At 39.4% G+C, this 17,883-nt stretch overlaps 1 protein-coding gene across 3 annotated transcripts in view; it reads left to right on the plus strand.

The window, feature by feature from the left end:
• top2b (DNA topoisomerase II beta) overlaps positions 1-17,883 on the plus strand; it is a 34,102-nt gene that overhangs the window by 6,609 nt on the left and 9,610 nt on the right. For 2 of the 3 annotated variants that reach the window (XM_051390605.1, XM_051390604.1), the window contains exons 4-22: positions 1,687-1,750; positions 3,369-3,514; positions 3,602-3,699; positions 4,289-4,501; positions 5,323-5,496; positions 5,601-5,702; positions 5,792-5,929; positions 6,034-6,172; positions 7,019-7,176; positions 9,233-9,358; positions 9,532-9,642; positions 9,871-9,976; positions 10,091-10,200; positions 12,199-12,291; positions 12,571-12,685; positions 13,053-13,174; positions 13,452-13,600; positions 14,087-14,318; positions 17,600-17,734. In XM_051390605.1, the coding sequence (XP_051246565.1) occupies positions 1,687-1,750; positions 3,369-3,514; positions 3,602-3,699; positions 4,289-4,501; positions 5,323-5,496; positions 5,601-5,702; positions 5,792-5,929; positions 6,034-6,172; positions 7,019-7,176; positions 9,233-9,358; positions 9,532-9,642; positions 9,871-9,976; positions 10,091-10,200; positions 12,199-12,291; positions 12,571-12,685; positions 13,053-13,174; positions 13,452-13,600; positions 14,087-14,318; positions 17,600-17,734 (2,531 nt within the window). Of the gene's footprint in view, positions 1-1,686; positions 1,751-3,368; positions 3,515-3,601; positions 3,700-3,989; positions 4,016-4,288; positions 4,502-5,322; positions 5,497-5,600; positions 5,703-5,791; positions 5,930-6,033; positions 6,173-7,018; positions 7,177-9,232; positions 9,359-9,531; positions 9,643-9,870; positions 9,977-10,090; positions 10,201-12,198; positions 12,292-12,570; positions 12,686-13,052; positions 13,175-13,451; positions 13,601-14,086; positions 14,319-17,599; positions 17,735-17,883 lie in introns of those variants that run through there. The other variant, XM_051390606.1, reaches the window with a different exon arrangement.

Below are 17,883 nucleotides of genomic sequence, written 5' to 3' on the forward strand. Positions count from 1 at the left end.
GGAGAGATTGAGGAGTAGCATTATTATAATGACCTGCTTCTCATTGCAGATATCGATAAAATAACCAATAATTTCACAGTTCTGTATTTTAACAGAGGTTTGTAACCTGTAGTTTTTACACACTTGTTGACAAGAAAGAATTAGATTGATGATTTAATATTCCATAGCTCTGTTCTGACCTAATCTACCTGACATCACTGTTGTTTACACAACAGAAACAAACAACACTTCTTACTCTTCAGATGTTATATACATACATACTTTGGCTGTCATAGAACATAAAGCCTATCAAACATTTTGCTTAAGAATTCAAAAGTATTATTATAGACCCATAATTTATTGTCTGTGGTTTAATAATCCCAATTCATAATATAAATTTCCCATTATTAGCTGATTTAAAAAAATAAAAGAGTCAGCTATAATGATTAATTTAGGTGTTTTAAGCTGTCCTAATTGCAGTTAAGAGTGCGTGAACCCTAGTTTGCGAGAGAACAGAAGGGATAAAATGTTTAGCTAAAAGTAATGGATACATAATTGAAATAATTAGCTAAAGGTAATACACTTGTTGTTGTTGTCTGAATGCAAACTTGACTAAATCAAGCTAAACATAGAGTTCAATAGTATGAAAATATTGTAACATTTACAATATCATTATAATATCCACTTGTATATGATTAATAATAGTTAAAAGTTTGAATGAATTCAAATGAACACAATTGGATCATAAATGGTGGTGCTGATGAAGGGGTACTTGAGTTCATTGGACTGTGCGTAATCTTTCCTGCTCTAGGGCCCACACAATCTCCAACATTGCTGCTGTTTTCTCGTCATGTGAGGTGTGACTAAAAATCATTCATATCCTCACCTATTGAAGAATTAGTTTGACCATAAAATCTGAACTCGAGGTCCACTCACTAGCCCTTTCTGGACCTTTCAACCGCATGTCACGGCATCTCATGTTCTTTATCAAGAATAAAGACTGTGATCCGGTTAGGCCTCCATTTTTTTTTTCTTCTTCAAAGAGTTAAATTAAAAGCTGTTTACAAAATTTTACAAAAAAAGCCACATTCCACCTAAATGTGTTTTCACTTACACTATGTGGCCTGATTTCATGTCTGTTTAGGGATTATGTGGGGGTATATACAATGTGCTTAAATAACATCCCTGTTATTGTCAGGCAGGACAATTTACACAGTTAGTGAAGTTAACTGACATCCTGTAACTCCCACAGCTCTGTACAGTTGAAAACAGTTGTGTGGGTGTGCAGGGCCTTTAAGATTGTCCTCTAAGGAATCATTTACAGCAGTAGTGCTTTATATATCTTTATAATACGCCAGTGAAATTCTTTATTAAAACCATTCATGAGGGAAATGGAGCGCATATTTTTTTAGTTTAGTGTAGTACTGAAACATGTTGACAAATCCTTTAAGTCATTGTTTAAGCAAATGGAACATTCCCTGCTTGAAGCTTGACATGAGAATTTCCAGCCTTTTTCTGTAGTTTATAATTGTATATTGAATAGCTTTGGAGTTTGGACTGTTGGTTGGCAAACAAGACATTTGGTGGCACTTTTTGTTGTTTTCTGACATTACAGACTTAGCAGCCTAAGTACAATTTATCAAAGCATCATCTTGGATAGTCTCTTTTTTTATAACTTTTATGTTGATGTTTATTTTTCCTTGACAGTCAATGCAGCAGACAACAAACAAAGAGACAAGAACATGACCAACATCAAGATCACCATTGATCCGTGAGTACAATGTTTCATAATATAATTACCAAAAAGAGTTTACTATTGTGTGTACCTTGACAAAATGCTGTACTGCATGTCACCTCCACATGTTGGATTTCGACTAAAAGTTGATCATTTCTTTCTTGTCCCATGACTAGCTTTTCTACAAAATGTCATGTTAATTTTTCCACAACTACTATGAGCTCATTACATCCTACAAGAGCAACAGGCAGCTCCTTTTGGAAGGAAAATGCTTTTTTCCTTTTGTTGTGATTTTGTTCTGGAGGCCTGTATTCACCTGGGCTTGGAGGATACATGCAGCACATGGTGGAGGTTTGAGATGGATCCAGGCAAAACTACAGTATAATGAACCTCTGCTGAAATGCATTGAGCTCTTGTTTTATATGCGGCTCACCCAGATCCTGCCAACTGCTTTCACATCTGACTGCTTAAACAGCGGTGTGTCCTTCAGCTGGGCTGCTGCTCTCTAATGTCCATTGCCGTATAAATGATACCATTAGCCTTGCCGCATTCTCTGCTGCTAACCTGCTTTTATAGAGATGTTAATGCTCTTCTCTATACTGCTCCCTTAACCTGTTGGTGGGTGAGCGTATTAAGCACTTCACGTCATTATTTTCAGTTAGCACAAACCTAGCTGCATCATATCATATTAAGAGGTGGGAGGGAGCACTGACAGATTCAGTTTCAACACAACCCTCTTGCATATTCAAACAGGCATTTACTCCCAGACATAGGCCCACACCTTACCGTTACCTCTTGATCATTGACAGTCTTTCCTCCTGTCTATACTGGATGTATGCTTATAAAAAAAACACATTTCTGTCATCCAGAATTCCTATAAACCTAGTTGCTACTAACTCTCATTTCACTGCTAACAACCTCAGCAGAGGCAGCAGAGGCAATGGAGAGAATAGAATAGGGATGTGAAGGATTGGAAGGGATGATGTAGATATGGCCCAAAATGTATATCCTCCCAACCAATTTTTTGGAAGAAGTAACTGTTAACTGTGTCCCTTTGGTCCACAGGACAGAATGTCCTGATTTTTCTCTTGAACTACCTTCAACTGCTGCAATTGACCCTTCCTAAGTCCTGATCTTTTTGCTCTGTGCTCCAGTAACAGTTGAGCAAGCTTTGGTCATATGCTGTGCAGAGTTTGTCTATGTTGAAAAGACAACCAAGGAGAACAGAGCCTAAGAGACTTAAGAAGGGTCAATTAATGCTATAAACACGGAGCAGAACCAATTATTAGGGTAATAAAGTGACTTTCATGCAAATACTAGACTCAAATTAGGTAATCACTAGCTTTTTGATATTGGTTCCAATACAATCACTGGGTTTCTGTACTGATGAACATTACGTTTTTAAAAAAAAACATTTTTTGTCACATTGAGGAAATGGAAAAATAAAATGCTGTCTAAAATTGCATAATTATTGTTTAAATCAAGAACACTTTTATTATCTTTTGTGGTGACTAAGACACATTTCAGTTGGTACCAAAAAGTATTGAGGTTCAATACTCAGTACTCCACATGAATACATTTCAGATTGTCTGTCAGCAAATTCTATTCACATAGCCTCTGTAGCTTATCCTGCCCTTTATTCTGCCTCCATCAGTGAGTCCAACACCATCTCTATTTGGAACAATGGTAAAGGAATACCTGTGGTGGAGCACAAGGATGAGAAGATGTATGTTCCAGCTCTCATTTTTGGTCATTTGCTCACCTCCAGCAACTATGATGATGATGAGAAGAAGGTCACAGGTGAGGGGAGCCATCTAACAGTTTTATCAGTGGTTATTGAAGTTAGTTCAGATAGGTGAATGTTGCTAACGGTTTGTTTGACCCCAGGTGGAAGGAACGGGTACGGTGCTAAACTCTGCAACATCTTCAGTACCAAGTTCACAGTGGAAACTGCCTGCAAGGAATACAGACACAGTTTCAAACAGGTGAGGGCGTCTCTTCTGTTATAGGTGGTTTGATGGTTTGATGGTTTGAAAGCTTTGTTTTTGAAGAACAGGGCATATTTCGTGCTTTGTACTGTACAGGCAGTAAATGCAGCAAATGTTCTGTATGTCGAACATAGTTTGCAGTTAGCAGCTGCTAACGTGCTCCACTGCAACTTCAGTTCAATTATAGTCACCCCAAGGCAATGACGGGCTTATAATCTTACAGACTGTAATAACTGCTTTCAATACAAAATCTTCACTGCCACAATGAAGTAATTGCTGTTTTATAGGGTTTTGACATGTGATCATATCTCAGGTAAGGTTGTTTATATTATCACTTTTTGTGGTTGCACCCTCCAGGTTTGTATCGGCAATAGGTCAGTGGGTGTTTCATATTACAGTTGTTTGGGAGATAGACTAAATGCTCTCGATACAGTAAGGGTGGGCTGAATTTGTGGTGAGGATTGTGCATATACTTGTGTCATTTAAAATGTTATAAACAATCTTATATACATCACTTAGAAGTGGATATGACAACTTGTCAACAGCAGGTATGTGTGTATGTTACCATGTGTTTTACCATCCTCAGACATGGCAGAACAACATGAGCAAGACTTCTGACCCCAAGATCAAGTTCTTTGATGGGGACGATTTCACCTGCGTGACGTTTCAGCCAGACCTGTCCAAGTTCAAGATGGAGAAGCTGGACAAGGATATTGTAGCTCTTCTTACCCGCAGAGCATATGATATAGCCGGCTCCTGCAAGGGCGTTAAAGTCTCGCTAAACGGGAAAAAATTACCTGTACGTCTCTTTCTTCATCTGATCACACATTTCTTTTCTTAGTTGTACTGTACTACCTTTTAAATTTGTATCTAAATATTAATCCAAGGTTGAAATGTCATTACAGTTGATACATTAGTTAGTTGTAAATTGTTTTTTGAGGTATCAGTCATTGTGTTTATAGTCCATGAACAGGAATATTAACCAGATTTTAGGTTTTCTATTATTGCTGGGTCCTGATGATGATGATGATGATGATGATGATGATGATGATGAAGATGAAAAGTCTTTCTGGCATTTCTGGTATATCTGAAAATAGCTTTGTACATCTGGTTATGTAGCTATTTTAGATGTAGATTACTGTGTGGATTCAGAAAGTAACACAGCCACAGAACCAATGATTAATAGCCACTAGTTATGTGTGTGGACAGCACATACTAAACCTTTCTAATCTTGTTTTCTAAGTATTGATTGATTTCATCATGTTTGTTAAAATTGAAAAGGCTGTTTTTGCTACTGACAAGTTTGTCGATTTTTCCAGTTAAATGTGCAAATGCGTCATAAAATATATTTTTAGTGGAACATCTTTCCAGTTACATATTCAGATACCTGCATGCTTGTGTAGGTGTATCCATTTTGATGACAGTTGTACAAATGGTGAAAGATAACAACCCTTGAGACCATCTGTTTCGGTCTTTCATCAATGTTTTCATCTCTCCGTCTGTTATTATAATTGTTGTTGTTATTGTAATAATAATAATAATAATGAGGCCTGAAATGAGTTTAAAATTGTGTTAGCTTCAATAAGTAATATTCACTATCAGTCCTTTCTGTCACTAAAGGTGAATGGGTTCCGCAGCTATGTGGATCTGTATGTGAAGGACAAACTGGATGAGACGGGTGTGGCACTCAAGGTGGTGAATGAGACTGTGAATGATCGGTGGGAGGTTTGCCTCACCATGAGCGAGAAGGGATTCCAACAAATCAGCTTTGTTAACAGCATAGCCACTACCAAGGTATCTAAATATCAACAATGAAGCACTGGGAGAAACTCATCCTTACTCTTTGCTTCCATGTTTACTCACACAACTTCTGACACTAATGGGTGTGTATGTCTCAGGGTGGCAGACACGTCGACTATGTGGTGGACCAGATAGTGTCCAAACTTATTGAAGTGGTGAAGAAGAAGAACAAGGCAGGAGTGTCAGTCAAACCCTTCCAGGTAGGGGGACCAATGATTTTATACAGGATTTTCGAACTTACAGTGGCTTTCATTACATGTTGAAAACTTGCTTTCATTTTGTGCTTCAGGTGAAGAACCACATCTGGGTGTTTGTGAACGCGCTGATCGAGAACCCCTCCTTTGACTCCCAGACCAAGGAGAACATGACACTCCAGACCAAGAGCTTTGGGTCCAAGTGCCTTCTGTCAGACAAGTTTGTCAGGGCTGTAAGGAAACCTCTCATTCGCTTTTAACTCCTCACTCTTGTTTTTAGTTTCTCAAATAACTGGGCATCAGTCATGAAAGGATTCTGTCTCTTTGTCACCCACAGGCAACCAACTGTGGGATCGTTGAGAGTATACTCAACTGGGTGAAGTTCAAAGCTCAGACACAGCTGAATAAGAAGTGTTCATCTGTGAAGCACAGCAAGATCAAAGGCATCCCCAAGCTAGACGACGCCAATGATGCTGGTGTGTTAACAGTGGTATTATTTATTAATGTGTGTTACCCTCATTGTCCACCACTGACAGCAGAGCTGTGCTTGTAGCCTCTTAAACTAAAACATAAATGTTGATGTGGAATAGAGAGAGGTTTGCACAGCACATTCTTGGTTATGAAAGGCATTGCAAGGTTTCAGGAGTGCATTGTTTGAGCATTATGGGAATTACTTTAATCCTCATAACATCTGGAATATTAAATATAACATCTCTAATAGTGGTCAGATTCGTTATTGCTGACCTTCCTCGTTTATTTAGGTATATTTTGATAAGACATCTCTCTTCATTCTGGTTGCTGTTAATGCAAAATCTTTCATGTAAACATGTCATGATGAATTAATTTTCAATTCAGTTCAAGGCCTCCCTTTCCTGGTAGACTTTTAATGTGAAATTTGCAAGTGTTGAGTTTTATTGATGGTAGCTGAACACCAAGCAAAGTAGCAATTGGTCAAATGTTTGACAAACAGCTTTATAATTAATTAATTACGAAGTGCAATATCCAGATATTCAAATAAAATACTTGCACTGTAGGCTGTTTCAGCTATAGCAGGCTGAGGTGGCCAAAACACGGTAAAAAGTGCAGTAAAGAAAGGATCAGATTTAGAACGGCTTTATTTTAGCTGATACCCATACTAAGAATTGGCTCAGGAAATCTCTGTTAATGTTATCATTAACACCTGTGCTTTCCAAAATTTCTGCGATGATGAGAATGTGACAGAAATGAGAATGGGCTGTATGCTTTTATCACAGAAAAATATACAATGATAAATAGTGGATCAATTATTTATTTTCCCATTTCTCGAACATTTCATGTTCTAGGTGGCAAACACTCCTCTGAATGCACACTGATCCTCACTGAAGGAGACTCAGCCAAGTCTCTGGCTGTCTCTGGACTAGGAGTCATCGGACGCGATCGCTACGGGGTGTTCCCACTGAGAGGAAAGATCCTAAATGTGCGAGAGGCAACACACAAGCAGGTACCAGAATGTGAAAAAGCAGTTTTTAAAATGGCTTTAAAATAACTAGATTTTTCTTACAAACACAGCTGAAAAAGTGAGTGGTTCTGAGCTTTAATTCTGACTATTAGCACAGTAGTCAGCTTTCATTGAAGCAAGTTGGACAGTTTGACATTGGAGGAACATGACTCGAATGATTTAGTTTGTTAAAATAAATGGTTTCAAATACCATGAAAGCACATGCTAAACATTTTTGAAGTGCACCAGCAAAGAGGAGCCGAGTCAAAGCTCATCCACAGGTACAGATTGACTGGTGTCTGTTTCTGTGAGTACAGTTCAACAAAAAAGGTCATCTGAGGTCATCTGAGTGCGTTTACTGATTGTTCATCCGTAGGCAGCAATGGGTGCCCTCAGTGCCCCAAACTAGCCAAAATGTTAAACAAAGCGGGGCTCTATAAGGTCATTTAGAGGTCTCAGTGCTTGCATGTTTTGGGGTTTTGAGGAAATGTGCCCATTTTCCAGGGTCATAATGCCCCAGCATGCCCTACTAAACAAATTTAAGAGTGGTGTCATGAAAACTAGGATGACACTCCATGACTCTCCCATTCACTACAACAAAAAATTGTTAAATATTTATTAGAAGAGTGCAAGGTACAAAGCTCTTGTAGACTTTCAAAGAAGTGTATTGTTGAAGAACAGGACCTGACATAACTGCACAGAAAATGAGATGGGAAGTGTTTGAAGATGTGCTGATGGTGTTCCAGTGTTTCCCACAGGATGACACTTTTTAGTAAGTTTTATAAAGTCGCCCAAAAAACACAACTCAACTTTGTTTTTGTTTTGTTTTTACCCACAATTCTGTTTTAATAACTCCTGCTGTACAGGAGTGGAGATCGATCACTGATACTGAAGCAACGGTGCAAAACACAATGTTGGAGAGAAGTGTAAAAATATTCTCGGTTCGTTATGAAACTATAGCAGAGGAAATTAGACAATGGCGGTGCGCCATAATCTAGGAAGAGGAAGCCTGGCCTGCTGCCTGTTAGATCCCCGAACAGATGCACACTAAACATCCAACATGGGTATCTCTTTGCTCTGCCTGCTCCAAATGTATGTCAAATATTCCCTGTCCTGTTAGCACTGGTTTGGTGTTAACTACTGAGAAATGTCTGGCTCTTTTTTTGGTTGCTTAAATGTTGTGCTTTTGTTACCACCTGCACATTAACTTCAACACTTTCCCTTTCCTGCTGAGGAAGTGGTTAGTCTGTGTCAGCTCCTGTGCTGGAGGCCTCTACCCACAGTTTATATGAGCCAGCATTGTTTTAGTTTTGCCAAATCAATGAGCTGAAATCAGCCAAAGTCTGCATAGGCTGGGATTTATTCTCAGAGGGAATAATCTACTTCCCTTTTACATAATTCAATACTTATTATAGCTTAAGGCGAGACACTAAAGCAAAAAGGAACACCCAAAATACAAATTATGTGTTTATTTTACTTCACTTTGTCTATTTGTGTCTGTGGATTCCATCAAAATTCCTCATTTGAATGTCATACGTAAAATTTAGGAAACTTAACATAATACAAAAAAAACATCTTAATGTAAATAATCAACTGGGAAAGTTTCATGCTAATGGTCTATTAGTGATAACATTTTTAGCCTATTCACCTGAAATGTATGGAATTTCACAAGACATATCTTTTTTTAAAAGGCCATTTTCTCAAAATGAGTTTTTTCTCACTCTAAACCATAAAAAAAACAGTAGCACTTACATCCACCAAGCCTTCCAGTCTTATTCCTGTCTATAGTCTGAAGGTTTCTACATGGGTTTGTTCATATATTTTACATAGCCTGATTTCTCTGACATTATATTCCTAATGCCTCATTTGTATATTTAAACATACAATTTTAGAACTAAAGTAAAATAATAGTTTTAATGTAGGTACACTGGGGAAGTTTCATGGTGATATATTGCAGTTAGTTTACAAGTTTATTTTACCCTGTTCATCTGCAGTGTCTCCCCTTAATGGAGCTTTATTATTCCTGTCTTACATCTGACGTTTCCCTTTCTGTCAACAGATCATGGAAAATGCTGAGATTAACAACATCATCAAAATTGTTGGCCTGCAATATAAAAAGAGCTACGATGACCCGGAGTCACTGAGGAGCCTGCGCTACGGCAGGATCATGATCATGACGGATCAGGTGACCTGTCTCGTGGACACACACACACACACACACACACACACACACACACACACACACACACACACACACACACACACACACACACACACACACACACACACACACAGAGAGCTTTGGTATAATTTAACAGCCGTTAAGCAGTATTTCTAACATTTCTCATCTTGTCCCAGGATCAAGATGGCTCCCATATCAAAGGTCTTCTTATCAACTTCTTCCACCACAACTGGCCATCCCTACTGAAACACACATTCCTGGAGGAATTCATCACACCCATTGTCAAAGTAAGATACATTACCATCTCAATACACTCGCACAGTATGCTGTGAAAAGGTGTGGATCCTTTCTGTTTCAAACTGTCTATCACACGTATGATAATGATGTAGGAGTGAAATGATAAATCTGTGGGGCACTTTTTAAAAAGGATTGTTTGTCACAGATTTGCATGAAATATTTGTTGCACAGTTACAGTACCGTAAAGCTGGACCTCACTGACAATCTGTTTTCTGCAGGCGACCAAGAACAAGCAGGAGCTGGCCTTCTACAGCATTCCAGAGTTTGATGAATGGAAGAAACAAACAGAGAACTATAAAACCTGGCATATAAAGTACTACAAAGGTTTGATAACTCAAGTATAAATATTTAAATATGCAGTATCAATATCCACTTTGCAAATGAACATTATGTTCTAGTTTTAAAAACATGTTTAAAACTGTAAAATGTATGTTCCAGGTTTGGGTACAAGTACAAGCAAAGAGGCGAAGGAATACTTTGCTGACATGGAGAAGCATCGCATCACATTCAGATACAGCGGAGCAGAGGACGATGCTGCCATTACTCTGGTCAGTTTAATGCTACAGTTACAGTATATACTGCTCTGTAGGGCAGTGGCTCCCAACCCTTTCTTCTAACTTACCCCCACAGCCCTGTTTGAGTTAAAGCACCCCTTCATCAACACCACCTATCATGTTCTAAACACATTTCATTTGAATTGATTTTAAATTAGATGTTATAATTTAATACAGCTGACTGTAAATGTTAAGTTTAGACAGCTTTGTCCGTGCACTGTAACCACTTAAGTGGTAGAAACTGGACTTTGCAGCCATTAATCCATTACTGAACGAAAACAACCAATCAGAGCCCAGAAATATATTTGACGCTGTGAATGAGACTCAACAATCCATTATCTTCAAGCCACCAACCCAAAGTATCTTTGTATCTTTCTCAGCTCTGATTGGTTGTTTTCTTTCAGGCCCGGTGGATTCTTACAAATGCCATTAGGAGCACTAGTGTCTCATGTACTACTGTCAGGATATAGTGAAAGTTTCAGAAAATATGACAAAAGGCTATTTTTATAAAAGTTACCTACTGCAGCTTTAACACAATCTATCCACTATTTTAGATCTTACACAGATTTTCTTCTTTCTACTTTTAGCTAACAATAAAAACATTTTCAACCATTTATCTATTACTTTTAACTTGTTGAACAATGTATCCACTACTTTTAGCTCTGTAACCATTGAATACTTTTAGCTGTTTAACCATTGTGTTAAGCTAATTTCAGTCATATATCAGTTACTTGTACCTATTTGACCATTAAGCATTAGTTTAAGAAGTCATGGACAAATAGTTGAAGAATATTAAGTTGATAATTAGCTATACATCTCAACCATTCATTCACTTGTCTGCTTGCTAGCTGTGTAATTTTAGTGTTCAGGTGTTATAGCTGACTCAGTAAATATGTTGGCAACTGCAGAAGTTCCTCCTGGGTACAAGTACCTCTGGTTGGAAATCACTGCTCTAGGGGAGCAGGAGTCTGAAACCTACCTTTTAAAATATAACACACGGTACTAGAGGTGGGCGATAATATCGTCATTGTTGTTTTGACGATGTGCAAATTTCCATTATCGAGTATTTAAATAACTTCGCCAAAAATATTGTAATGCACATGGAAACTCCTCACATCCACTTAATACACGGTGCAGCAACGCTCTCTACAGCATGGCAGGATTCAGTCACACGACTAGTGGGCCTACGTGATCACATGACGTGATCACATGACCTCTCGCTAGCATCCTCCTTGCAACAGTTTAGCAGCGCGTTGTGATGATAGAAAGAAAATGCAAGCATCTCCAGTCCCTGAAGCTACCGGTACTTCAGATGATTTAGTGCCGAGACGTGGGTCTACCTCTCTGGCATGGAAATGGTTTGGTTTCGAAAATAAATGTTTAGCGCAGCGCTCAGAGCGCTTCAAGTTCAAATCTGTTCAACTTTTAACGCCACTGGGCGCTCGGAAAAGAGTTTTTGAGCGTTCAGCGCTAAAAACGCGTTTGGTGGACACAAGCCCTAACTCAGACAATTCCAATCACATTTTAAAGGATATCGACTGATTATCGTTATCGCCAAAATCCCAAAAAATAACGAGATATTATTTTTTGCCCATATCGCCCACCCCTACACGGTACAGTATTCAAAGATCAAATTTACTACACCTGAGTCAGCTCCTCTCCTGACATTATTAGCCTGTTAAAGTAAGGTCTGTGGCGGGGGTATTCTTTTGGACTGATTACACTCTACAGGAGGTCCCATTTTTCTGGCCTCAGAGTTTATGTTGCTTGTTCAAGTATACTACTACAGTGATGCCCATCTTATATTATATTATATTATGTTATAGATACAATATTATCTAAACATTCATATGTACAAGAATTATGCTTTTTTTTAAATAAGTAAATAAAGTAAGTAGAGAAGAGTACAAACATGATACTGATGATACTCTACAGACTACAGAATGTAGTAAATGGAGGCTGAGCTGTTGTGTTGTGCTTGTTTTGCTGCAGGCCTTCAGTAAGAAGAAGACAGATGACAGGAAGGAGTGGCTGACTAACTTCATGGAGGACAGACGCCAGAGGAGGATGCACGGCCTGCCGGAGGTTTGTGGCTTTGCTCAAAGCTGTGTGAGGCAGTTATGAGGGAAAGAAAGTCGAGATGTGTTAATGTGTATGTTTTGGTTGTTATGTGTGTGTGTGTGCTGCTCCCACTGAGGGAATGTTTTGGACCAAACTTCACAAACTAATTAGATGGAATTTAATAATTGGTGTGATGTTCCTCAGATATGTTTGAACTGGAAAAACAATCATTGTAGATTTGTTGATACTTCAGAAGAGTTATTCCTGTGCTACAACAAATGTGTATTCATTTAACTTTTTCAGCAATATCTGTATGGAACTCAGGCCAGGCACCTCTCCTACAATGACTTCATCAACAAAGAGTTGATCCTGTTCTCCAACTCTGACAATGAAAGATCCATTCCATCCTTGGTTGACGGTATGTATACGCATGCGATCTCTGGGAACTGTTTCACTGTGACAAACAGTCATCCTTTTGGAAAAATACTGTGGTTTAGGGCTGCCCCCAACTAAAGATTTCCTATTAGATAAAGCCAATAGTTGACTAGTTGCACGTTTGATGGAACTGATACTTTGGACCCGCTGTCAGCGCGCAGCTTCTGAATGGAGTTTGACGTTTCTGCGACTATCAGAAGAAACTTAGTGGACCTACTTTTCATTAGTCTAAGGGACTAATGGTAAAGTTGACTATAAGAGGGCAGCTCTACTATGGTTACAACCATTACTGTCTGCTCTGACTGTGGAAGAATGGTGATGTGTTGATGACGGGAATTGTGTCTTTCCAGGTTTAAAGCCGGGCCAGAGGAAGGTGCTGTTCACCTGCATGAAGAGGAATGACAAGAGGGAGGTGAAGGTAGCACAGCTGGCTGGTTCAGTGGCAGAGATGTCTGCCTACCATCATGGAGAGGTACAGTCAACTCAGTGTCTTCCAGACATGTGACACAGTGTGAGAGTGATTATAACAATGGGGAAGATGAGTAGTTAGCAGGTTAGCTTGAGATTCTATTCAGTGTTCCATCCAGTGTAAAATAATGGATCTTGACGCGAGTTAAACATTTACTGTAGTATTTATTTGGCCAATCAGAACAAGTGAGTCTTTTACATAGCCTTCTTTTGTGAGCTAGCGTGTTGAGTTCTGTTCTATTGACTATTTCTGACCACCCATTTCCCATTTGTCCCTGTAGCAAGCTCTCATGATGACCATAGTGAACTTGGCCCAGAACTTTGTGGGCAGTAATAATGTGAACATCCTGCAGCCACTGGGTCAGTTTGGTACTCGCATCAATGGAGGCAAAGATGCTGCCAGCCCTCGTTACATCTTCACCATGCTCAGGTAAAGCATTGATGAATATAATAATTATTTTGTTTATATACGGTGTCAGCTGGGTCTTAAAAGTCTAAAATCCAATAATCTGAATTTTAGGCCTTAAAATTATTTAAATGATCTTCTGATTTATTGTTACTTGTATAAAGTTGCATTTCTGAGTCTCTCTTTTTAAATGTGTTTTAGGAATATATTTGTATTGATCATAGTGTAACAACTACAAAAGCCATACGACATGGACCCAATACTGATATTCCTTCATATCTTGCCAGTATACCCGTACAATAGGTCTTAAATCGCATTCATAATGGTTTTAAAGTCTTAAATGTAATACGTTAACATGCCGAAACCATGTCATACCTTTGCCTTTTCTATGTGATTTTTCACAGAATTAGTTTCTTCTCTGAAACCTTCATATAAACTCTAAAGTAAAGATTGATTAAAATATTGTACAATGTCATATAAAGTATTATATTGGTGATCTCCTTTCCACAGTCCTCTTGCCAAGCTGTTGTTCCCAGCGTTGGATTCCAACCTGCTCAAGTTCCTGTATGATGACAACCAGAAGGTGGAGCCAGAGTGGTACATTCCCATCATTCCAATGGTGCTGGTGAATGGCGCCGAGGGCATCGGGACTGGCTGGGCATGTAAGATCTCCAACTACGACCCCAGAGAGATCGTCAACAACATCAACCGCATGCTGAAGCACCAAGACCCCCTGCCAATGGTAAACAGTCTGGGTGAATGAATGGTTTCTCAGTCCTCACTCATGTTTGAATTCTGTTTGACTTGATTGATGAGTCTCTAATTTCTGATAGACCATGGGTAGGGTTGTGTGATATGATAATGTCTTAACACTGTTTACGCTTTATACTGGGGTAGCTTTTATCCTTATTATCTCTGGTTGGTCATTGAGGATAATGCTACAAACCCATGATGAGCAGAACTGTTGTATGTCATTAAGTAATTTACAGTATATAAGAGTAATACCATACAGTACATTTATTTGTCAGGTATTTAATTCTGCCAAAAAGAATCCATTCAATGTGTAGTTTTATATACAGACATACTTTTACAGAGAATACACCATATCAAAGCATATATGGGATACATTGTCAGTATTGACATATTACAAATTACATATTGTGTGATTTATTATTATTCATACTACCCACCTCTAACCATGGATAGACAATTTATTAAACACATGGACAGGAAAGCCTCATGAGTTCAGTGAGCCATTACAACTGATAAGACAATTTATGGGTGAATAAGAATCAATAAACAATAGCCAATCAGAAAGATGTGAGTGCCTAAAATGCATAAATGATTACATGTACAGTGTCAGGGTACCTGAGTGTAGCCTCAATAAGATTAGATTATATATTTTAGAGTAATTCTCATGATGCGATTATTAAACTTGTTAAAGAAAATACAAACATTCTTTTCCTGGAATGCTGTTGTGTGAAACAGATGAATGGCTGCTTTTAGATTTGTGCAGTTCTTCATATTTCAATATCAGATTATTATATTTATGGGGTATGCTATGGTTGTTTTCTTATATTCTGCATTGAGCAAGCTATTTAAATTCATTTATTTTTAGTGTCTATCATTATATTTACATATTTTTATAAACTGAGCACAAAAAGTAAGGAAATTTGTGTTGATTGTAGATTATTTCTCTGTGGTAACAATGCTTTTTGGCAATAAATCTTATACTGTTGGAAAGCCTGTTTAGTTCCCTTTCAAATGGTGCCCCATTTGTAAGGAACATGCATTTGTGGGATGAGCAGCAGCACTGAGTATGTGGGATGCACCCATGAAAAATTTGCCAAATCTTTTCTGCCATTGCCAAACAGGTTATTTTGCTGTTGCTATTGACACTTGTTTTGAGCTTCTGGTACCACTGATAGCACCTGGGGGTGATTGGCACCCGATTGGGCAACTAATGGGGCAATAGTAGGGCAACTTCAAGCTGGTGTTCCACAAAACCAAGTTGCGGCATTATTTGGAGTGAGCCCTAGTACCATCTCCAAACTGAAGGCCAAGTTCCATATAACGGGGGATGTCAAACACAGGCCGCAAAGTGGGCGTCCCAAGAAGACGACACCCCAAGAAGACCATTTCCTCACCCTGTCAGCACTTAGGTGCCGTAGGCTGTCTTCTACATATTTCAGTCTTTTCTCTAGGATTTTTTTTAGCAGTGGGGGCAGGCCCGTCCGAACTGACAAGTTGAACGTTGTCCAGTTAAAACGGCCCCACCACGGTGACGTTTTTGGTGGAGCTGTTAGTTTAATAGTCGACTTGGGTGAAAGCTAACGTTTTGACAATAAACTACATCAACACAACAGTATGTGGAGTTAAACTGGACAGCCCCAATAACCTCTGAATAGTTCTACTTTGCAATGTGAGCAGCAGCCAACGGGGTGCATTATGTCGGCAGGATCATTTAAAAAGCAAGCGTGACTACATTGTGCGTCTGCCCCATTTCTGATGCCGTGGCGGCAGAAATTTAACAGCGGCGGGCCGCCGCTCCAAAATCAACATAGAAGAAACACTGGATTTGCAGTCAAGGTTGGCAGGACGATATGGCCGACGACTCTCTACCCAGACAATCCGGAACAGACTACACGCAGCCAATCTCCGGTCTCATAGGGCTGCCATGAGTCGTGCAATGACAGCCCTTCACCGCCAGGCCCGTTTGCGCTGGTGTCGGCAACACGTGCACTGGAACCTGAACATGTGGAGGAACGTTATGTTCAATGATGAGTCCAGATTCTGCCTACGGCAGTTGGATCATAGGGTCAGAGTGTGGAGAAGACGCGGAGAACGCTATGCTGATTGCTGCACCGATAGAATAACATCTTTTGGTGGAGGCAGTGTGATGGTGTGGGGCAGCATATCCCTTACTGGAAAAACGAGGGTTGTCATCATTGGAGGCAATCTCAATGCAGAGAGATATAGAGATGAGTTTCTGCAACCAGTGGCAATCCCATATCTCCGCAGTCTGGGACCGAACTCTATCCTCCAAGATGACAACGCTCGCCCCCACAGAATGTGGGAGTGGAGAGGATGGAATGGCCTGCCCGCAGTCCTGACCTCAATCCCATTGAACACTTGTGGGATCAGCTTGGGCATGCTGTTCGTGCCAGAGTGACCAACACAACCACGTTGGCTGACTTGCGACAAATGCTGGTTGAAGAATGGGATGCCATCCCACAGCAGTGTGTGACCAGGCTGGTGACCAGCATGAGGAGGAGGTGCCAGGCTGTTGTGGCTGTGTATGGTTCTTCCACACGCTACTGAGGCTCCTGTTTGTGAAATGAATAAATTGTTAAATTGCCAATATGTCTTGTTTGTTCAAACTTCAATCATCCAATCCACCAAACACCAAATGAGTCAATGGCAGAATAACCTGTTTGGCATTGGCATAGAAGATTTGGCAAATTTTTCATGGGCGCAACCCACATACTCAGCTCTGCTGCTTATCCCACAAATGCATGTTCCTTACAAATGGGGCACCATTTGAAAGGGAACTAAACAGGCTTTCCATAAGATTTATTGCCAAAAAGCATTGTTACCACAGACAAATAATCAACCAAACACAAATTTCCTTACTTTTTGTGCTAAGTTTATTTACAGTTCCTGTGAACAATCAGACTTCATATATTTTCTCAGAAAACTTGAGAACGTTGCTGCATGAATGAATCTGAATTGTTTACTCCTGCACTCCTTCAAAGAAACTGAGAGAATTAGGAGTCTGGATGTAGTAGTTGACTATGTGTTTGCCTAACATTGAATCACACGTGTGTGAAAACATAACAAAGGAACATTTTTGGCAGCCCCAAGCATGTTGGCAGTACACAGCAGTGTCCCTGGTTGCTTATGGACCTTCATGGCCTGTTGCATGCAGTGTGGATGCAGGCAGCAGACTAAGTTCTTTGTTTAGATGGAAATGTAGAACATTCTCTTAGTTTTTCTCTTTGTGTAATTTTTGTCACCAAACAGCTTCCCAGCTACAAAAACTTCAAAGGGGTGATCCATGAACTGGGTCAGAACCAGTACCTGGTCAGTGGAGAGGTGTCTGTCATAGACAGGAACACCATCGAGATCACAGAGCTTCCTGTTCGGACATGGACACAGGTACAATTCAATTTTCTCTTAATTTTTTTAGAAGATAGAAGTGAACTGCTATCCATACGAGGAACTGGAATATTTATTGATAATAGGATATGAAAAAAAAAACAATAAAAATGAGGTGTGGTAAATCTTGTGTGCATTGTCAGATGTTT

The sequence above is a fragment of the Dicentrarchus labrax genome, unplaced genomic scaffold (genome assembly GCF_905237075.1).
Source record: "Dicentrarchus labrax unplaced genomic scaffold, dlabrax2021, whole genome shotgun sequence".
Classification (NCBI taxonomy): domain Eukaryota; kingdom Metazoa; phylum Chordata; class Actinopteri; family Moronidae; genus Dicentrarchus; species Dicentrarchus labrax.